Raw genomic sequence first — 23,526 nt, forward strand, 5'->3', positions numbered from 1 at the left:
GATATGTTAAAGCCAGTGGTGTCTGGGGAGGATGAGGAGGAGGAGGAAGAGGGAGGGAGGGGTGAGGGAAGGAGGGAGGGGTTGACATATCAGAGAGACAGGTGAGGTGAGGAGGAAGAAGAGGAGGAGGAGGAGGAGGAGGAGGAAGGACCTTTGCCCTGAACCCCAGGGAGGACAGAGGGGTGTGGTGGTGGTGGTAGCGGTGGTGGTGGTGATGGTGATGATGAAGGCTAGCCGGCTAGCTTGCTGGTCACCAAGGAGGACTTCCTCTGGGGCAGGTCCTGCGGCGTGGGAATGTGGTCGCCGGTCACCAGGTTCTTGTCGGGCCCCGCCACGGGAAGCTGCTTGTTCTTCATCTTGGCCTTGGCCATGTTGTAGTCGCCCGAGTCAAAGTACTTTTGCTGTGGGAGGGGGAGAGAGAAGAGAGAAGAGGACAGGGGCATCGCAATGAATGAGAAGATCATGGAAAAGTTCATTTATTTCAGTTTAGTTCAATTCAAATAGTGAAATATTTCAGGTCTTTACTCCCTTTAAAGAGGAACTATGCAGGATTTTTACCTTAACTATGCTACATTTTCACCTCAATTAAACAGCTTCGGAGTTATTGTGATGGTTAAATAAATGACTTTGAACTCGGAGAGTGTCTGCCTGCCGTCTAGCTTTTCTTGGCTGAAAACCAACCAACAAACGCGCCCGGCAACCCATAATCTCTTGTTTATGACAGATAAGACTACACAAATATACACATCGTAGATGATATATAATGTTATGCACCGCTCTACTGGTTGATTTCTCACCGGCTTGGTTAAAAACAAATGCACATGGCCGAGAGGAGGGTTAGTAACACAGAAGAAAAGCAACTAGACTTACATAGTTTCGCTTTAACTTTAATGATTTTGTCTTACATCTAATGAAAACCCCAAATTCAGTATCTCAAAACATTTGAATTACGTTAAAAAGTTCAGTATTGTAACCTAATTGTGTCACATTGTGATTTCCTGAGCCTTTAAAGGCAGGGCTCCAGACTAACTTTATTTACAAGGAGCACAGTGGCCGCCTAACTTTAAATTTTAGGGGCGCACACTGTAAATTGACGTAAATCAAAACAAATATTCACATTTTCTTTTTATTCATGACCCTCACACAGATTGGTCTGACACCTGAAATGGCCAGTTTCTTTGAATTTCCTCTTCCATGTTTCACAACAAAACAAAACGGCCAATTTACTGGTTGCACATGCACAAGTAGACGAAAAATGTACTTAATGCCTCCATTTAGGGGCAGTCTGCAGCCCTGAAAGGGGAAGTCTGGTCTCTTGGATAACGTTATTTATCATCTACCATGTTACCATGTGTATATTTTTCTAGTCTTATCTGTCATAAACAAGAGATTACGGGTTACGGGGTGTGTTACGTTTGTGTGGCGTTGCCGCAGAGACGAGAGCTGGGACACCGGGTCGGAGGCTCTGATCTTACAAGGTTGGTTTTCAGCCAAGAGACGCTAGGTGGAAGGCAGAGAGCCTCCATTCTCCCTAGAACTAGCTACAAGTCATTGATTTAACCAGAACTAGGACTCTGGAGCTGGTTAATTAAGGAAAGAATGAAGCATAGTTTAGGTAAAAATCCTGCATAGCTCATCTTTAAATTGTCTCTTAGTCTGGTTCAGTATCATTTATTGAGATGCACCTGTACATACATGCAGTTACGTGTGCAATAAAAGAGTTACAGGTTCATGTAACTGCTCCTGTTGTGAATACTGTGCAGGACATGGAGGATAAACCCAGTACTTGAGTTCATATAAGGCTTCTGCTGTTCTGAATTTGACCCTTTTGCATGTTTCTCCTGCAGGAGCCTCGTGCACAGTCAGTCACACACCCCATAATAAAGGGCCAAACTCTGAAATTTAGTATGAAATTTCCTGCAATGCAAAACATCAATCTGCACGGACCAGATTTCATCCAGTCCATCGCTTCAACTTGAATCACATTAGAAACAGATCCTCTGACAGCCAGAACAGGAAGAGTTATCACAGTCAGAAGATAAAACAGGAAACGGATGAAAAAGATTAATTTAGATTTGATCATCTTTTGACTTTAGCACACACAGACACACACACACACAAAAATAAAATAAAATAAAAGAAGGAAAGTCCGCTCTCAGATTCTCTCGCTGTCGCTGTGCTTGATATCATCATCATTCTCCGGTGAGGTCTCTTGTGATAAAGTGCTGCAATTTACTTGTTGGCTTTCCCCTGCAGCTTCTCCTCGGCTACTCCTACTCCTAAGCCAGTGATTTCCCAGAAGGACTTTCAACCAGTCTCTCTAGAGGTGCAGCTTCTCTGTAGCATACACAGTACAGTTGCGTGTAGGTGGGGAGAGCAACAGTTTTTCCAGTAGAGGAAAAGTGAGAAAGGAAAGAGAGTGAGTGATGATATTTCTTTGGTGCTCTGCCCTGCTGTTCACATCTGAAATAAATAAAATACAAAAAAAAAACAGTCGGCTGTTGTATTTTATATGTATGACCGTGGCTGAACCTGTCCGCTGATGTTGGATCCTGGGAAATAAATGTGTTCTGTGCATCAATGGATATCACACCTATAGGACTGAGTATAAAGCTCATGGACGTGAGGGACACATACTGTTTTAGATGTGACAGAGACATCAGAACATGTACTAGTGCTGCCAGAACGAACTTCGCTATTCAAACAGAATTCAAATTATTTAAAAAATGAAAACATTTGAAGGTGGATTAACGTTGTGCGTCGCAATGTTCGGGAAGTTTTATATCTTGTTTAATATCTTGGTTGCCCTATATTTATAAATATCTATATTTATATTTTTTTACCAGTCCACCACACTGTGCACGGCATGTGTGAATGTGTTTGTTTGTATGTACTGCTGCTGTAACCTTGCGAATTTCCCCGTCGTGGGATGAATAAAGGCATACTTTACTTTACTTTACTAAACATATTGATAAAACAAACTATTTTGTTGTTATTGTGCGCAATGTAGAGCTGCAGTTTCAAATATACGAGCAGAGTTTTTTTAATTGCCCGTTTATTTCCTTTTTTTTATCGATCGATCCGTGCACTATTTGCGTACTGATCACGGATCAACTGTGATCCGTTGCACCACTACTTATAATATTTCGATTTCTCTTCTTGAAGTTTTATATTAATGCTGCGTTCACATGGAGTCTAGCAGACGGCAGACGGTAAAGGGCAAATGCCGCTGGACGGAACGGTAAAAAACAAACAAACTGTCTGACGGCACGGCACAACGGCAAGACACGTCACCAAACTCGTACTCATACGTCACGTTCGGTTGAGGATACCATCGCGGCAGACGGCAAAAGTTAAAATATTTGAACTCAGTATTTTTTGCTGGCTTCCCCCAAGTTTTACCGTCGTTCTCTGGTCCACTAACATGACATCCGGCTTGCCGTTTGCTGTCTGCTGGACTGCATGTGAATGCATGTGAATGCAGCATAAGTGTGTTGCAAATGTTACATAACAGATTTGGCTGGAATGCCCTTTAGTGGATGTGGGATGTAATAATAAGCTGGTATAGGTGGATATAATGAGCTAAAAAAAAAAACATTAAAGGGACAATGAGGAGTTTCTATTTGGTTATAAAAAAGTCTCATTTTAATGTGGATGAATCTACGCTACCCACACTTGTTAAAGGACAATTCCGGGCGAATTCAACTCTGGGGTGTATTTTCATATCATTTTAGGTCTAAAAGAATGAATCTGAAGATTTTCAGTTTAATCGCTCCTGTTTTGCGGTAGTTGCATCTGTCCCCGCGTCCCCACGGCAGCAATGAATGGGAGTGGATGTAAGTTCCGCTGTTTAGGCTGTTTCCAGCCCTCAAAGCCGCAATTTTTTTCCACAATATCAACTCTTTACTTGCTTGAAGTGTACATTTTTTTCCACAGACAGCGTCAGGTGGCTACTCAAACATGCGCCGAGAAGTTTTTTTTACTTGAAGCAAGTAAAGAGTTGATATTCCTGTGTTTATGACACAAACGGTAGCTTTTCCCACTGCATGTGAACACACCGCGCACGGCAACTGGGTCTCGCGCGAGACTCCGGGAGACTTTGAGTTAGATCTAGTTTTACAAACATGTCGGCTTGCTTGAAGTAAATAAACTTCTCGGTGCATGTTTGAGTAGCCATCTGACGCTGTCTGTGGAAAAAAATTGCGGCTTTGAGGGCTGGAAACAGCCTAAACAGCGGAACTTACATCCACTCCCATTCATTGCTGCCGTGGCGATGCGGGGACAGACGCAACTACCGCAAAACAGGAGCGATTAAACTGAAAATCTTCAGATTCATTCTTTTAGACCTAAAATGATATGAAAATACACCCCTGAGTTGAATTCGCCCGGAATTGTCCTTTAATGGGCCCATTTTCGATAAATATATCGTTTTGTCTCTATCGTTATTTTGTTACTATTAGTGGTGGAAGAAATGCTGGTCGAGCTGACCAGCGTTTCTTTACTTTCAGTTTCGTGGCGAGTCATGAGAATAACCCCGCTGAATCGCCGTTTATGGTCGGGACTACAACGGTATGTGATCGTCTTCGAACCTCTGACTTTAATTCTTCTTGATGAATGAAAACATGAGTCTGTCTTGCGCCGGTCAAAGAATTTCACGGTGCGCGCGGAGGCTCATAAATGTAGTGTGAAAACGCTTCGCTTTTCCAAAACTCCTCGTTGTCCCTTTAACATTTGAATATTAAACATAAGAAGCATTAGAAATTTAAATCTGATTTGTGGGGAAGTTTGGCAGCCCTAACATGTACTGTAACACGGTCCATTTTCTACAGGGTCATGAAAAGTACAAAACAAGCCAGAGGACACAGCAAACTAAAATGCGAGTTATGTCGCCTGCAGCTGTGTTTCGGCTTCACAAAAGGATTCTTCAGTGACAGCAGAAGCACTAGTGGAGAGATCCACTGATGACAGGTGCAGAAACATCACCTGGACCAGACAGCTGAGACATTTTTGGGGGTTATTTCTGTGTACGGGCCCGGCAGGGATGGGATGGGATGGGATGGGATGAGAGGTTCACTGACGGATCGCATCTATGACGACTCTGTCCCCGACCGTTCACCTACCCCTTTCTGTAGTCTCTTCATGAGGAAGTCTGAACCGCCGGGCTTCTGGCCCAGGCCGGGGTATTTGGCCTTCAGCTTGGCCTCCTCCGCCTTCACCGGGTTCGCATTCTTCTCCTGGGAGTCCTGTGGAGACAAGAACAAAACCGACATAAATGAATAGTCTTGTTTTTGCAAGAAACACAGAGGCCCTGGATGGCTGGACCTTCAGAAAAAAAAAAAGTTTTCAAGCGCAACTGGTTTAGTGGAACAGCTGGTTGTCTGTCTGACAGCCGCTCATTAACAGTCGCCCTACGACTCCGACAACAGAACAACACCAGAGCTCCAGGGCCGCTTCACTCTTCAAATACACTACAAAAAAAAAACAACAACTCTGAGACCTACGACAATGACTAGTGGGAAGTGGAGCTGCTTCGTGGTAGCATGAGTCACAGCATGGACGTTCTTCTGTTACAGCCTCTCATATCACCACCATCCTGCCTGAGAGGAAACGATTCAAGAAGAGGACAGAGCTCGGCACAGATACACATCCAAAACAGAGCTCACGTTGATAACTGACATCTGAAAGCTCATAAATTCACTACTTGTTAATACAAAGCCACATTAAATGTGATGTTAATTACTTAACAAGTTCTTACATGCTGTTATTTTCAGTCAATGTTGACATAACGATGCTTGGGGGGTTCATGCTTTGACTTCCATACATTGCAATTTTACAGTAAACCTCATGATCTGCTGTTAATTGTTTTGTTTTTTTTAAGGGAATTGAGGTCATGTTTACAACACTTTCTCGTTGGCATGACAGCAGCAGCAGCAGGCAGGGACAGATACAGACGCCTGATGTGGCAAGTAAGTTTGCAAAGACAACGCATGAGTTACTGTTGCTGCTGACAAACTCCGGTCAAACTGGTCAGATACCTGTCAATCAGGTCGCTGTCAGGAGAAGTGCAAGTGAACTGGGCCATCAGACACACTCTCTGTGTATACAGCGTGGATCAAGTGTTATGAATACACGCTGGAACGACACCAGGCAATAATAATAATAGCTGAAAAGTACATGCAGAACTATTTATGCATAAATTCCAAAGGGCCCTTTATACACTCCCTGCACGTACACCTGAAGTGCGCTGGCTGCACAGACCTACTTCCACTATGCAGACAAGATATTGCACTCAGCCTGCAAAGCTTGCTGGGGCAGGGATAAAATGTGACTCAGGACACAGAAGCCGATGAACAGAATCCCCGAGGAGGAGGGGAGGGGAGGGAGGACGTGTGGCACCGAGAGCGCTGCTGCTGCTGCTGCTGCTGCTGCTGCTGCTGATTCACTTGGGTCCATGACGAGAAATTTATGAGCTACTATATTCAGCCCCGATGCAGGGAAACTGCAAATCCAACTGCACATTCTTAGTGCAACCTCCACAACGGAGTTTAAACTGGTATGCAGAGCTGTAAAAAGAAAAAGAAAAAAAGAAAAAAGAAATCCCCTTAGGGAGGTTCAAAGTTTGACTTCACATTGCTACCGCACTATATCTGCATGTTCCAGTGCCACCACACTTAAAACTAATGGAGTATTCAATATGCTAAAATCCTAGATGGAAAAACTTTCCACAATAAATTGTTTGAGTGATTTCAGTTTGTCAGATAAAAACTGCACATAATTACCAGTCGGTGCATGTTTATGGCAAGAATTATGCATTTAAGCCAATATAGGTGTGTCGACATCTGAGTTGGAGACAATGAACCAAGTGTTCAGTAAACCAGTTATCAACTTTGATATTTTATTGGATAATACAGGTTATAAGTTATTTTCTCCCTACATTTCCATCTATAATATAGATATTGTGCTTTATTATCGCCATAAAAGTTGTGTCAGCTGGCAATGTAAACACAAACTCGAGCAGGAGACTCAGCCAAAACAAATGTGACCCACATGATGCAGTGTAGTAGTTATCTTTGGTGCACAAAAACAACACACATACGTTTGTATAACTGCAAAAATACTAAAGCACTGACACACAAACACACACACATACTGCAGTTGTTGTCACTCACAGGAAATCACAACACGTGTGTAACTCAGGGGGGGAGAGGTAGTTTGGTTGGCAGGTGTGTGTGTGTGTGTGTTTTTATTTTACTGGGATCAGACTGTTCCACGTTATGTCTTTATTTGGAGACTAATCGGCACTCAGTGACACGTTTGGAGACCCCCACACCCCCCTACACCCCCACCCTCCTGCAGGACAGACCAATGAGGCCCGAGCTGCTGTGCACTCGGCAGCCAATGACACACAAGGCAAGAGACAAAACAAAGTGACACACTGGCAAAATACAAGGTAGCCTCTCTGTGTGCGTTTGTGACAGCTGATATAGCCGATATATAATCAATAATCCAGGGAAGTGGACACATTTTTATCACGGCTCTATCTTCCAGGACCCCCCTTCCTCCACCTCTTCCCACTCCTCCTCCTCCTCCTCTCTCTCTCTGGGGGGGGGTTAGCCACTTACTGCTAACTAGCATGCTAGCTAGGTGGTTAGCCCACAACAACATCCAAACAAGACAGACAGTCAAGTCAGACATTAAAACCCACCTGTTTTTCGTCCTCGTAGTCCACCTGAGTGTCCGAGTCCAGGTTTTCTGACGACATTGTGTGTGTTGTGTGGTGGTGGACAGACAAGCAGCAGGTGTCCCCGTTTGTTACACGGTGCCGTTTTAAATAATATGTGTACCTGTGTGCTGAATCTAATCCTCCTTCTCTGAACACGACTGCTACTGCTGCTCCCCAACAAAAATGGCGTAACGAGATGTGACGTCATCGGAGGCAGCGAGCGAGCGGGGCGTATTACGTTTGATTGACACGATACAGTAGCCAATGGGAGAGCGGGATTAGTCCACAAGGAGCCAATGGCGTGTCGTCAATGGCGTCGCTCCGTTTGATTGACAGCCGCTCCGTCCAATGAGGTTACAAGAAAGAGTAGTGAAGGGGGTGGGCGGGCGATGCGGGGCCGCACTGCATCAACGCAAATCACCAGGGCAACACAAACGATGTACAATCAATCAGTTAAACATTTTAATGAAAACCGTCTTATTATATTAATGATTGAACGGGAGAAAAGTGGTTTAACTGGAGGGTCAAGAGCCGTGATTGCCGTTGCACTCAACTGCTCTGTTGGTGATCCTGTTGTTGCCCCGTAAATCAAACAGTAAGCAGGAATGGCTGTTTTTTTTCTTTTCTTTCTTTCTTTCTTTTTAATTTTTCCTATTTATTTATATTTAATGTGACCAGCTGGTTTAACTCCTGACCAGTTTTATTTTTTTTTTATTTTACTCACGTTTGAATGACATATACAGTAGCCAATAGAAAAGCAGGATTAGTCCACAAGGAGCCAATGGTGTGTAGTTAAAGGCGTCACCCTGTTTGATTGACACCCGCTCCGTCCAATGAGATTACAAAGTGGAGAGTAAAGGGGGTGGGGCGATGCGCGGCCACACTGCTGTTGCATCAACATACAGAACATGTACAAACCTTACAAACGGAAACATTTTTCATAAACACCGTGTGGTAATTAATGAATGAACGTACGAAAAAGTGATTTAACGAGAGGATCAACAGTCGTGATTGCCGTTAATGTTTTGTTTTAGCACCAAGCTAACTGCTCTGTGATTGGCTACTTGTTGGTGACTCTGTTGCTACCCCGTCAATCAAATAATTAGCGGGAACGGCCGTGCTTCACGCAGTTTGCTCTTCAAAATCGATTATACTCGATTGTTTTCGGTGAAACGTACTTTTGTCGTTGCCATGTAAGTACAAACTCATTAATGACAGAAAGTAGAGTTCAATCAAAGAGTTGTAAGTTGCTGACTGAGATGTACACTAACCGATATAACTAGCTAGTGGTCGGTTGTAGTAGTGCAGCCATGTTCAGGTGCTCAGCTAGCTAATGCTAAATCAATCTGGTTGACCACCTGCTTTGTTTTCTTTGCAGCTTAATTATTCGTCAATCCTCTCCAAAACGATGGCGTGTGTACAAAAAGTGAAAACTCCACAGGTAAAATTAATTAAAACTGACTGAAGTTATTGTTTTTACATTCAGTAGCTAGTTAATTACAGTGCAAGGACACGTTTTCTGTTTAAATATAGCAGTGATTGTAAGGAGACTGTGTACACTTTCAACCACAGCTTCCATTTTAAGCTACTTTATAGTTTTGTGTTTAAATGAGAGCTTTAATTCGGTTTTTTTTTTTTTTTACTAAATGATGTGACTCATGTGTCCTCACAGCTACATCTGAGACCACTTGGTGTCTGATGAGTGTTTACATAATCATCTTCAAGTTGCATCTCAGGGGTATAATAAGGGCTTTAACACCAGCACTATAGTATTTTGTGAAATACTTAATCCTGCTTTTTAAATCCATAATAACTGTATTTTGTTAAAGTATGATCCACACCAATAGTTTAGTCCATGAATTTCATAAGAGACATATTATTACATGGATTAGTAACAGTATTAATGTTTATGCTCATATATTTTATTATCCTAGACTTCAAATATATATATGTATTGCAGATTGTATTGTGCAGCTTGCTCATTCAATGTTGCTGTTGGTTGTCTTGATTTCTAGTGTTTGTTTTATTAGTAATTTATTAGTTGATGGTGATGAATAGGCTGCACTCATTTGTGATTAACTGGGTTTCACTCCTGCAGCACATCCAGATGTTGCCTAATCAGGTTTCTACTGAGCAACAGTCCTTGGTGGTTATCAAGAAGCTTCTGGCCATCGCAGTGTCTGGCATCACCTACCTCCGAGGCCTTTTCCCAGAGAAAGCCTACGGGGACAAATATGTTGAAGGTTAGATCATCTGTGGAAACCTTTATCTCTCTGCACGTCATTTAAATAAATGTGGAAAATATTAACCTTTCCCTTTTTATTCTTCTTACAGAGCAGAAAGTGATGATCCTGAGAGAGGAGCGCAGCTGTCCGGGCGCCAGTCAGATTGTTCAGTGGTAAATAACTTGACACGAGCTGATCAAAGCTGATAATTTGAATGTTCTCTACTTTTTTTTCTCTAACATTAAAATTCCTGTTGAAACTGAAAGTCTGTGGGAGTCATAACAAATACTGAACTGAGTGATAAAGACCAAAACCAGTATCACAACACCTCTCATGATAAATGTCAAGATACTGAATTGGGAAAGTGTTATAATGATATCGTATTTGTTGTTGTGATTGATTACAGAGAAATATTAAGACGATAAGATTGTGAAAACTTAAATGCAAACTGTATAATGATGCTACACTGAGCAGCTGCTAGTTTAAAATGATGGCTATGTTATTTAAATTGGAGCATAGTCTCATCTTAATATTTTGCAAACATGTTAAAGTGAATTTTCTAGCTGTCATGTCATTATTTTATGATAAAGTTGAATAGTTTATGTCTACAGCCAGTTTACTGTGTCACATTACTGTGTGTTTCTAACTTCCAGGATGCAGGGCTGTTTTGAGGCCATCCAAAATAAATATGTAAGTCACATTAAATCTTTCCAGGAGAATTGATTCACAATTTTTTTTTTAACTTGTGTCTCACATGGTTAAACTTATTGTCATTTTTTCCCACCACCAGCTCCGCACAGTCATTATGTCTGTGAGTATTTTCAGAGTACATCTTTGATTTCCATTATTTGGTCCATTTTTTTTTTATGTTTATGTGAGATAAACACATCAGAGTGATGAGTGCTTTGGGAATATTCATTGACTTGATGTTTTGCTCCTTTTCTCATAGATCTACACTGACCCTGAGAATCCACAGGTAACAGGCTGTTGGTGTTGAATACTGTTAAGTGTGGATGTGCAGATCAATAGCTGATGATATGAGTGTGATATTGTGTGTAACAGCTCTGCTCTCGTCTTGTCTTTCAGAAAGTGACAGAGTTTTACCAGTTCAGGATCGTCTACACTGCCAAAGGAGCACAGATGGACTTTGAGAGGTGGGTGGCTGGTTCATGCCTGACAGTTAAGATAACATGTATGAATCATATCTAAGTTTGCTTTTCACACACACACACATATCAGGAAGTGACTCCTTTTGTTAACTTTTTTTTTTCCTGTGCAAATATCACAAGGTGATTGCATGTAACCTTTTGAGCTCCATCAGTTCCTTAAATTCATGAACTCACTGCTTTAAAGTGGGAATTAGTTTCCTTTACTGTGAGAATTTATGCATGTTTGTATATGTCTTTATATATTTCTATGCCTACAGAGAGATAAACATTAGTGAGAATATATTAGTATAAATCCAGCTAAATTAATTTATAAATTAATATATTGTATAGATTATAATGACAAGGAAGCTTGATAGTTAATTTATGAATAGTGGGTGGGAGTAAATAAGTTTCACTTCTTCCCACACCTTTTCGGATATGAAAAATCAAATTACGGTATTTTAATTTTCAGTTATTTTTTATTTTTCATGTGTTGTTTTTGTAAAGTATTTATTTGTTATGTCTGTCCATTACTGTATCATTTCTTATTTTCTTTTAACATGTCTGAAATAAACTGAAACTAACTAACTAAAAACTAGAACTGGAGCGACATTAGACTTACATAGGAGTGAAACAGTTACACCCAAACTGTCATTTTAACACCGCATTGTTGCATCATGTGGAAAAAATAATGAAAATGATTGAGCATACTTTATGTATGTGTGGAAACTTAAACATGAAGACTGTAATTTTTCAAATAAATAGATGTTCTTTTTGATGATATCTGGCTGAGCACTGTGGCTTGTAAAGGTAAAACATTTGATGTCTGTGTAAAAGGCAAAAATCGCACACGAGGCAGGTTTATACTGGTTTTGTCTGGTTCAGTGTAAATCAGCATCAGTGGCACAATCAGAGCATTATCAGCAGCGAAACAGCGGTATCCCTCTTTTAAATGAGCCTGTCTGTCCAATAAACCGGCCTCTAACGACGCCTGGAAATGACCGTTCAGATGTTTTCCACAGAACATGTTAAACACAACACAACGTCATCATTGTTCCTCCTCTCTCTCTCTCTCTCTTAACAGCAACAACAACAACAAGGTGTCGACAGTGTCGTGCAACACCAAGAAGGCGAGCATCCTGCTGGTGAGGAAGCTCTACACGCTGATGCAGAACCTGGGGCCTCTGCCCAACAACGTCTGCCTCAACATGAAGCTGGCCTACTACGACGATGGTAGAGCACCTAACCACTGAACACACTCATCATGGTTGTTTTATTCGCCAGTGGAGGAAAGAGGCACATTTACAGTAATATTCCCACAGTTGGATTAGTTAGTTAAACTCTGGGCACTGAGCTGTACGACTTGAACTCTTTTGTAGGTTTTTAATTTCATTGCATCACATTTTAACCATTTAGTTTGTATGTAAAGATACTGAGTCTTGTGTAAGGGCAGTTTTGTCAGGGCGTGTGGGGAAAGCAGTTTCAGAAATTTCTCAAAAAAAGTTTTCAGAATTACACAATAGAGGAATACACAGTGTTTAAAGGGATAGTTCAACATTTTGGCAAATTGGCCCATTGCCAGAATCCCTACAGTCATAGCAGTAGGTGTGTTACCTTCAATTGTCGGTGCAAGCTATTTTTAGAACAGCGGAGCAGAGCCACGAGCTGCTCAGAGCTACGCTACGGAGGCTCATGGGATTTCTTAGTTTCAAACTCATCAAATACACAATCCAACAACTCCAAAACGCTCTGGTGGACAAGTTGTGACCTGCACATTCACCACGCTATGAGATAATAACAGAACGTTACCAGACAGAGTTGTTTTAGAGGAAATTCATGCAAAACAGCTGATGAACGTTGCCTTCAGGGACAGTTTTTCATCAAGCAGTCTCTGCATTTCCCTCTAAAACAACTCTGTCTGGTAACGTTGTGTTTATTATCTCATAGCGTGGTGAATGTGCAGGTCACAACTTGTCCATCAGAGCGTTGTGGAGTTGTTGGATTGTGTATTTGATGAGTTTGATGAGGGAAACCAAGAAATCCCATGAGCATCCGTAGCGTAGCTCTGAGCAGCTCACGGCTCTGCTCCACCGTTCTAAAAACAGCTTGCACCGACAAATAAAGGTAACGAATGTACTCCTAAAACTATAGGGATTATGGCAATGGGCCAATCTGCCAAAATATTGAACTATCCCTTTAAAGACATATAGATTTGTACAGTGTCCAAATCGATAGTGTTTTGCAACTGTAGCCAATTTTGAAAGTGTAAGAAGAAGTGTTTTTTTCTCAATGTGGGAAGATTTTCTTCTGTTCACTGGATATGAAATATTTAATAATAATAATAATATTTTGTTTCTGAACCTTGATGTAAAAACTCTCTCTCTCTCTCTCTCTGTGTGTGTGGTCCAGTCACCCCTCAGGACTACCAGCCGCCGGGCTTCAAGGAGGCCGACGGCGACACCATGGAGTTTGAGAGGGAGCCGGTCAAGCTGACCATGGGCGAGGTGGCCACGCCCTTCCACACGCTGAAGCTGGACATGGCCACGGAGAGACAGAGACTGGAGCAGGTGAGACCACAATGCACTGCAGCCTCAGAGGAAAAAAAAAATACCAACACTGCAGATTCAACACAACACAACACAGCTGACGTGTTTCCTGTGGAGGTGGGGGGAGCACCGTGAAGGCAGAGTCTTAACCACAGCGGCTCAGGTTTGATTCCAACCTGTGACCCACATTGTCTGCTCTCTCTCTCTCTACCAGACTTTCCTGTCTTATCTCTCTCTCTCTGTGTCTCAGAATTGAGGCAAAAAGTGTTGAATCTGCTGTGACACACTTGTTATTCACTGCTTTCAACTTCAAAAGTCCCAGTCGGGCTTTGAACAACAAGTCTCAGTCTCAGGTTCATCATTTTTTTTGTGTGTGTGTGTGTGTGTCCTCTGGAAACATTTCCTTTGTGTTGTGTGAATCTGCAGCACCAGCGTTGTCAGATTGATCTAGGTGTTTTCTGAACTTGCAGCACATTTGCGTCTTTCCGTGTGTTTTCTTAAGTAGCAACAGGTCGAAGTGCAGAGAGATAGAAAAAGGCATCAAATGTTTTTTTTCTACATGCTTCAGTGACAGTGCTGAAGTTTTTTAGCTCCCTCTTTCTCTGCACACTGTAGGGAAAATAAGTATTGAACATGAACAACACAAGGCTGTGAAGGTCTTGCGGGAACTCTTTACTTTGACTCATCATGAGACGCTTCTTGTGTGACTCCTTAGACATAAGAAATCATCAATTTAGGACTAAAGCAGCTGATATTAACTGTCACTGATAGTGGACAGGATAACTTTCTAAACACTAACATATTCCAGCTGACATTTTTTGGAGTTTAGTTTAGTTTATATGATTAGCATAACCCCCCGTCCCCCTTTTTCAACAGATGAGATTTACTTCCAAAATAAACAAAATACAATAAGTAGGGATGCACATTTTGGATTTTTGACCGATAACCGATAAAATATGTCTGTGTAGGCTACATTTATTGTCTGACCTTCCCTCACGGAGACTGAGCTGCACAACTGGCGCATACCGTCAGTCCTCCTGTGTAACTTTTTGCTGCTTTATGCACAGCTCCACTACTTCCTGAACTTAAACCAGTTCTTTTATTTCCTGTCTTAGATTATTGGACCAACCGATGAATCCAGGTGTGTCTGACTCTGACCTCAGTACTAGTCACAGCAATGGTCAGACACACCTGGATTAATCAGTTTGTAACTAACCGATAGTATTAATCGGTCAAAGTTCTTGTTATTGGTTAACGGTTAAACGGTTAATCATGTGCATCCCTAACAATGAGGAATGGAGCTGATCGAAAGGGTGTAGACTGGAACTTGTGCTTATCATACCTATACCCTTTTTGACAACAAAAAAGAAGAGGAGAGAGAAAAGAACACACGCTTTCTTGTGTTTCCATTCCTCTCTGCACCTCCTTCTTTTCTTCGTGTGTTCGATACTTATTCCCTGTGTCATTTCACTTAATTTATGGACTTAACATGCTTTTGATTTCTCTCTGTGTGCATTACTTGGGTTGTTACAGACGTCTGGTGAACGTTTCATGTCAATAGCCCCTTGAGAAATATATTTATTGAGACAAATGTTGATGCGTTCAGTACGTATTTTCCTAAATGTTGCTATAATGATATTATTCGCTGTCATGATTCGACCTGTCCCCCCCAGTCAGTGAGTCAGCGCTTTCTGGGAGCTGATACAGCATTTTTTTTTGTAAACGTCTACAGGTGGAGGAGAGTGTGACGAAGGAGAAGTGGCTCCTGAGGATCGAGGATGACGGCGTCCTCTCACAGGTCAGAGCACAAACAGCTGACACGTTAACAACAAACAGCCTATAGTCAATTATAAACACTATAAATCCATGTAGGACAGAAACATCTTGAAGATCAGGATGGTTATTCTCATTACACACCTCACTGACTGACACATTTCATCTCACACGAATGACGACACAGTTTGAAATGTAAACGAGGCCACAGGTCAGATGTGTGAGTCAGTGTGTTTTATCAGCAGCTCCATGTTGTTGTGGTCAGTGTGTTGAAACAGTTCGATCCCAGAGTTCAGATAGCAACGTATTGTTTTTTTTGTTTTTTTTATCTGCAGAGCCATGTGATTGAAGACGTGGAGAAGCCCGACACTCAGAACACAGACCTGGACAACACTGGTAAATCCTCACACACCAAACATTTACCTTCACCTGAGCTCAGAGGAACTTTGACATGTCTCCATATTATAAGTAACAGGAGGCGTCAGGTTGTCTTATTGTTACAGTCACACTGTGAGTGGGTATTAGTGAGTGAAGGTTTCACTTGGAGATACTTATGACTTTAGCCCCTCCTACCTGCTACCTGGTACTTCTCTGGTAACGTCTCAGCCCGAGTTCCGGGCGAGTCGAGGCGATACTAAAACGTGACGTCAGGGTTAGGGTTTAAGTTTAAAACTCACAGCGGCAGCAGCAGCGACCACTGATCTGTACGAGACTGTTGTTATTCTGTTACCTGAGTTAAATGTCTGCTGTGAGGAAAACTACACTGTGGTCCGTTATCGAGGCGCAGACACATGAGTTATATATATATTTTTATATTTCAATGAATCATGTTAATCGCAGCTATATAGATTACCGTAAATTCCGGACTATTAAGCGCACCTGAATATAAGCCGCACCAGCTAAATTTTAAAATAAAATAGATTTTGTACATATATAGGCCGCACCTGAATATAAGCCGCGGGTTTTTCGTGTTGTAACATGAGATATTTACACAGAAAGACAGTAGGCTACACGGAAGAATATGTGTGGAACTATACAAGTCCGCTCGCTTTTCCGCTGTTTTGGTTACGCTCCTAGCCATGTGCATTTGTTGACAATGAAGCCATGTGCATTTGTTGACATCGAAGCTGTCGAAAAATCAAAAAATGGAGCGGTGGATAACGTTACATAACATAAGTTGTTACGGCGTGTGTGTTTGTGTAGTCTTAACCGTCATGAACAAAAGATTATGGGTTATGGAGCGCGTTTGTGTTGCGGTGCAGGAGAGACGAGAGCTGGGACACGGGGCAGCGACCTATGGCAGCGACCAGGTGCTGTAGTGATGTTGCAAGGTGAAGACAGAGAGCCTCCGTTCTCACTCGTAACAAGTCATGTAGCGAGTTAAACCATCACAATTACTCCGGAGGCACCAACACAGCATCAACACAGCACCAACAGACAGTAACATGCCTGGTTAGAAAATAAAACACTGCACCAACACTCAAAACTAGTGTCTTCTTCGGCGCATAATCTTTCCCCACATGTCTGTCTCACTTGTGCTTCCTGCTAGAGCGCCTCCCGGAGGCCGTTAGCCAGTAAAAGTCTATAAATTAGCCGCATCGTTGTACAGGCCGCAGGGTTCAAAGCGTGAGAAAAAAGTAGCGGCTTATAGTCTGGAAATTACGGTATATATATACATATTTTTTTTTACAATTCAGAGAATCATGTCCAACCCTGTAACTATGTAAATGTACTTTTTCTGTTATCTACTGGTCCTCCGTCTTTATGGACTTTTATGTTAATTGTTGTATTGTTTTGGGGACTACGGATGCAATTTAGCACATGTGCTAAATCCGGTATATTTACTGTGGGTACTCTAGCACTCACTGTTCATTAATATGCATTGTCCCGACTAAATAAACAAATAAAGTAAAAGTAAAAGTTTGGAGCTGACGAGAGGATCGAAAAAAGAGAGAGAGATGATGCGACCGTAGCCGCTGTGATATGACGACCCCGCCCCCGCTGAGAAGGAGCTATGAAGAACTCAGCTGAAATGGAAAAGTAGAGTCGAGCCGAGCTGTAACTGTGTAGTGGAAAAGGGCCGATAGTCAACATTAAACTCAGCTGTAAATGTCTTTGATGTTGAGTTCGCTGGCTTTTACTTTAAGTTCATGATGTTTCATTTGAACATTAAACATCATGAAAATGTTGAGTTTTATTTCTCCTTTGATGCTGCGACTCTTACAGATAATGGAATAATGATTAAAAACAAAACATCAAACATTATCGCTACAACTGTAACTGTTTATTTTTTATTTCCCATTATTTATTTATTTATTTATTTTTACCATTACTCATGTAAGAGAGTGCTGTGATGAAGTAGAGAAGAGGTGCTTTGTTATAATTTGATTCTTTTGTACGTTTTTCTCAGTCTCTTTTTCTTATTTTTCTCTGGTTTGATGATAAGACTGGTAACATGAACACAAAATTGAAAATAACATGTATAAGCTGTTTTTTTGCTGTTGTACTTTTCAAATAAAAAGTTGAATAACACAACAAAAACAAAACTTCTATCAGATATTGAACTATATGAAACATCTTTACATCTTTTTGTCGTTGTTGTTGCTGTTTCAGAAATTGAAGTGAGCTGTCAGGAGAAGATGGAGAGCTGTGAGGAGGTCGTAGAGGTAGGTGTGACGTTAACTCCACCAACACTGAGCCTGAGGTTCGTGCTCCGAGCTGCAGAGGGCAAAACCTTCACGTTCAAAATTCACTAATCCAATTAGCCTGCTTTATGGCCGCTCAAGTGGAAATTGGTCACGAAGAATCAAACGAGCAAAGGAAAAGCTTTTCTCAATTACAGGCGAGTAAATGAGCCATATGGTGAAAATATGTAGGGTATGAAAAAAAGAACAGAATAATACTTTTATTAAAAGCCTGATATTTTACATCAGGGACGACGGGATTGATTCGTTCTATTTAAGAGTAGAAATACTGTGAACAGTCAGAGAATCGACTGCATTCATTTTGTAACGTGTGGTAGAAACTGAAACATGTTTGGAATTTAAAGAAAATCTTTTAATAGCTGCTTTTAGCTATTGATCTAAAGACAAATGCCTCTCAACACAAAGCGTCACGGTTACTTTAACAGACAGAGAGGGTTTGTCAGCAGTGAGAATCTGCAGAATGATCACAGGCTCCCCGTGCAAACCATAAAAAAAAAACAAAGGGCCACTTGGAGAGCGCGTGGGGCCCGGTGGCATTACGCACCATCTGTCCCCCCTCTCAGATGGACACTCTGGTGGAGAGGACCTCTGACATGGAGGTGGGATTGAAGAGGACCAGGAGTGGACGGATCATCAGGTCCTCGACGGTCAGTCAGACACTTTAACAGATTTAACAGCCGCCTCTTGTCTCACAGCTAGACCACGTTCACCAGAGGATAAAACCACATCAGTTAAACATACAGTGATTTACACAAGGATGCTGAACTTTATGAAACAACAGAACAGATAGATATCCTTTTAAAAAAAGCACTAAAGAAACCTTCTTTGATAAATATATATATCATATTTATTCATAAGATCATGATAGACTCAGAGTTGTCTTGTCTTGTCAAATGTAATATGTAGTTATCGTTTTGTCAGTTATTGTTTAAACATGCATGCATTGTTTCATGTTGTTTCAGTGTGTGTGTGTGTGTGTGTGTGTGTGTGTGTGTGTGTGTGTGTTGTCTAGTCTATAGTGTAAATGTGTTTTCTTTTATTGTCACCATGTAACGTGTTTGGACCCCAGGAAGAATAGCAGATGCTATGCAGGAGCTAATGGAGATCTTAACAAACAAACAGACAGCTAGACCACCTAAGAAATCTCTTAGTGCCAGAGTTTACAGCTTTTTTCAAAGTTTTATACTTTGCAACTGAGTCTCTTTGCTTGCTTAATTGACAGCCAGTCAACAATATTAGGGGATGCACGATAACTATCACAGATAAGTCTGAAAATATCTGTTGTTGAATTTTCTACAACTAGACTACAACAGTGGTGGTATATTATTTTGTTAAGTCCAAGGCAGAGATAGTTAAATTCATCCTTACTCACTACATCTCTGCCTTTCTTTACCTCAGGTGTTTATATAAAATATTAAAAAATGTCATCAGCATCGGCATCGGTTATGAGAAGCAGGAAGTTGTCGTTTATCGGTATCAGTATCAGTATCGGTGAGGAAAAGAAGTTATCATGCATCCCTAAACAATATGTCATCTCTATGATTGGCAAGTAGGTTAGTTAAATGTTACCCATAATGCTCCTCTGACAGCCGGAAAATAATATTAGTTACATGTTTTTGTGCAGTAGAAATAATGATTTTATTATTGGTATAAACCAGACATCTGTTTGTGTGTGTGTGATAGCAGACAAACACGACTGTGGACATCAAGGCGACACCAATGAAGGACAAAATGGTGAGAAACGTTTCCGATCTTATTTTTATATAAATTATTTGATATAAATGCATCTAGTAACAGGTTCTGTGAGTGTTATTTGACACATTTAAGAGGAACCACCTGCATTAAACATGCAGCATTTGTTTATATGTCATTTTAGTCTGGAAAATGTTTTACAACTTTAAGGCTTCAGAACAATGCAGAGCCATTAAAAATGTAACCGTGGGTGGGAAAATGTTACGCATGTCACACAATCTGGAAAAACAACTCACCATTTTTTGACGGAGGCCGATGAAACGGCTGAACTTTCATCATAAAAAAAAAAACATCTGTGTGTCAGATCTGGAAAAACACGTAGGAAAGCTGTTTGTTTGTCAGATGACTCATCACTTTGGTTTCACACAAGTCGTATCATATGAAAAGAAAACACACTGTGGTTGAGTCTTTTCTGTCAACCGTGCGTTTTCAGGTCTCTCAGTACGACATCGCCAGCAGCCAGGAAACGCCGTCCACCTCTGCGCCCAGGAAGAGACGCAAATTCAGCGAGCCCAAAGAGCGCTATTGACTTCACACCCCGCTGCTCACACAGCTGCACGGCTGTATTGATTTACACTGATGTTTTTTAAATTCACAAGTTATGTAGTCATGTTTGTATGTGTGAATGCGTGTGTGTGGGTTTTTTTTTCTTTTTTTTAAAAAAAGGGGGGGTTACACTTGTTTTTGAGAAACATTTTAGCAGCACGTTGAGGTTGTTGCATAACAGTCAGCGTCTGGTTTATTTGACTAGATGCAGGTAGAAAATATGTTGTTGCAAACATGGATATAGTTCATCTGTGACGCTGGAATAATTTACAAAACAAAAAAAAAGTTGTTTATTTCACCTTTGAATGGAGATGTTTGTTTTACTGGTACCGTTCTGTTCTGGTGCTTAAAGCAAGACTGTAAAACTTCAATAAAATATTTGTTGTTTCCATTGCATCTTTTTTTTTTTTCTTTTGTAAAACATAAGTGTGAATCATCTGAGTTTCCATTGAGGTTTTGTCTCTGTGATATTACTGCATTTAAACAGGTGATACCGGAATACAACCTCATGCGTGCACTTATTTTCCACAATTTCAGATTATTTTAATTTCATGTATTTCGACTTTTCATTCACAGGATGCAGCTTAATGGAAAAAAACCAACATATTATTTCCATTAGTTGTTTCTTTATGTGACACTTGGCTATGAAGTCTGAAAAAGCAGGTACAGGTGGAAGGAGGAAAGGACTTTTATTCTTTCCAAATGCATTTATTAGGGTAAATGTCTGTAAAAGCTGTTGCATGCACAGATTGTTTAGATAGTTTGTCCATAAGCAGCGAGGTTCAATGTCTTGGTCATCAGTTTTTAAACAAACCAAACGGGTGGTAGAGATGAATCCATGACGCCGATGGCAACATGGTTTTTAAAATAGATTTCACACGTGAACATTTGTTTAGGTCTTGCTGTGTTCTCTCCCGTGTGTGCGCCGAAACAACGGTGGAGGTATAAAAAGAGCAGTGTGCAGCAGAGATTACAGTCGGAGCAGGAGAGCGCTGTGGTGCGTGCCAGGATTTTATGACTCATATTTTTATTAGATGTATAAGGCAGGCGAGGGAGAAGAAGATGCCTTGCACAGGTTGTGTAAGTGTAGAGTAGTGCACAGAAGAAGCCAAAGCTTTTTCTCCAACTCCCACCAACAACTACACACGTTCAGAGTCGACTGTATTTCTAGATTTTTTAGCTTATACGTGCAGTCATCTTATTTATTAGTGTTGCTGCTCTAGCTCCATTGGTATTCAGACACCGTCAGTCAGTCAGTCAGTCAGTCACCTGTGCTTGTTTTCTTGGTTTGGGGAAAAGGAAATGCAGCCGTCTTGCTCATCCCAGAGGCCTTTAACCAAAAAAAAAAAAAAACTACTTCACCTGCTTCTCGAAAAACAAACCTGCATCTTTGAATAGACCTCCAAATGCCACCATTTGCATGTGAGGTGCCTTAAATGAAGCTGTTAAGTGAAAGTGGATTATATCTGTACACAGTGACCTTTGGGCCCAGATAAGGGCCCATCAGCAGCCTCCCGCCCCGGCAAGCTGTGTGTTTTTAATCTCCCATTGTTTTTCCCAGAGAGAGGGACATTTGCTGATAGACTGCCTTAACCCACTGCGGATCAATACTGCAGGAAGCCTTTGTGATGCATATCCAAGCAGCCCACTCCCCCCTCAACCCCAACCCATCCCATCCCATCCCTCCCTCTCTCTGTGTGTCTGCAGCAGGCCAGAGGGGGGGAAGAGAAAGAGAGAGAGACTCCATCAAATCAGCCCTCACTTCCTAACACTGGCATTGTCTTGACCACCACTTTTATTTCATTGTCTGTGTTTTTTTTATGGGGGTATTTGTGATAACGGAGGCATAAAGCAGAATGGACTGGGGGAAATCCACAGTGGACAATACCCACACATTGGTGCAGCAGCATTCAACGCTATTTATGAGCTGTGAAATTAATCAGGGTTACCTAACCTCACACAGCCCCAACTCTGGTGGCATTTTTCAACAGTTTTTTTTATTATTTTGACAGCAGGGGGGTGGGGGCGTACTATGGATATTGATAAGTGATGAAATGCAATGGCGGTAAAGGCACCTTCACAGGTTCCACTCATGTAATGTAGATAACCAATATCTCTAGCTGTATAGACATTACAACAACGCTATATCGCAGAAATGAAGCGATAGATGGATAGATAGATGGCGCCCAAAAGGCAAAATGTGTCCAATGACATGGAAAATAATAATAATAATAAAAAAAAGAAGGATTGGAAAATAAACATGTTGAGAGAGATTGTCACGTCTAGCGCCCAAAGGAGTCTCGGCGCTTGGAGCTCAGACACTTGAATGCACAAAGAGTTGAATATGGACTTCCATCAATCACATCTTCAGCTGAACATGAAGCAACAACATAAGAAACATGTTTTAGGGGGTATAGACCGTTGTTCCTGTCGAGCACACTCCAAATATCTATAGAGGGAGAAAAGGAATCTAAATTGTGATTTTATTTCACCTCCACCCCTGATCCTCTGTCGGATCCTGGGACTCTACATCATTTCTGTACACACACGTCTCCCAGAAATGAATTCTGAAATTAAATTCAGGGACACACGTCCAGCGGCTAGTGTTAACAGATCAATCAGCTGGTCAAACAGCAGGAGGGGCCCACCGGACGCCTCTGCAGACCAATCAGAAATCTGGGTCCGGTCTGTCTGAGTCGATAGCTTAGGTCCAGGGCCGCCTGTGTACGGTCAAGGCGAGACCCCCTGACAGACTGATGGACAGACAGCCGCAGTCCATCCCAGGGCTCCATATAGATTAAAGCCAGCTTCTGTGAGCCTATAGTCGCGGTGCGGTGATTGTGCCTGCAGGGCCTATAGGCCCCAAGGGGGGGCCCGGGCTTTACAGCAGGAGGGGGAGGAGCGAGGGATGGAGTGGACATCCAGCCCAGGGACCGTGACCCCTTTGACCTTGCCAGAAGGGCAGCAAATGTTTCCGAGCTGATTAGCGCTTCCCCAGCAGAGTAACCCGCTCACTGCAGAGGCGTTGGAGGAAGTCCAGAAAATATGTCATTCACTTATTTTCTAGAAAAAAACAAAGAGGAAAAACATACAGTACAGAGGAGAACA

General features: G+C 41.7%; 2 protein-coding genes across 3 annotated transcripts; one reads left to right on the forward strand and one right to left on the reverse strand.

Moving 5' to 3' along the window:
* Positions 1 to 129: 129 nt before the first annotated feature.
* On the reverse strand, positions 130 to 7,903 carry ensab (endosulfine alpha b). Its single transcript, XM_085803029.1, has 3 exons — positions 7,706 to 7,903; positions 5,121 to 5,243; positions 130 to 401 (listed from the first exon to the last, which is right to left on the reverse strand). The coding sequence occupies exons 1-3, from the start codon at positions 7,760 to 7,762 to the stop codon at positions 231 to 233; spliced, it is 351 nt and encodes a 116-aa protein (XP_085659155.1). The 5' UTR covers positions 7,763 to 7,903; the 3' UTR covers positions 130 to 230.
* A 1,164-nt stretch (positions 7,904 to 9,067) lies between these two features.
* hormad1 (HORMA domain containing 1) lies at positions 9,068 to 20,527 on the forward strand. Of its 2 annotated transcripts, none has more exons than XM_085803030.1 (15): positions 9,068 to 9,164; positions 9,822 to 9,966; positions 10,058 to 10,121; positions 10,602 to 10,638; positions 10,739 to 10,759; positions 10,898 to 10,924; positions 11,035 to 11,102; positions 12,181 to 12,329; positions 13,506 to 13,663; positions 15,375 to 15,440; positions 15,751 to 15,811; positions 18,029 to 18,081; positions 18,684 to 18,767; positions 19,807 to 19,854; positions 20,306 to 20,527. In XM_085803030.1, the coding sequence occupies exons 1-15, from the start codon at positions 9,132 to 9,134 to the stop codon at positions 20,399 to 20,401; spliced, it is 1,110 nt and encodes a 369-aa protein (XP_085659156.1). In that variant the 5' UTR covers positions 9,068 to 9,131; the 3' UTR covers positions 20,402 to 20,527. The 2 variants fall into 2 exon arrangements, with proteins under 2 accessions (XP_085659156.1, XP_085659158.1); XM_085803032.1 differs by having other exon boundaries at positions 9,069 to 9,164; positions 19,804 to 19,854.
* Positions 20,528 to 23,526: the final 2,999 nt, after the last annotated feature.

Source organism: Trachurus japonicus, chromosome 16, assembly GCF_045865225.1.
Source record: "Trachurus japonicus isolate A0001 chromosome 16, Traja_1.0".
Taxonomy (NCBI): Eukaryota; Metazoa; Chordata; class Actinopteri; order Carangiformes; family Carangidae; genus Trachurus; species Trachurus japonicus.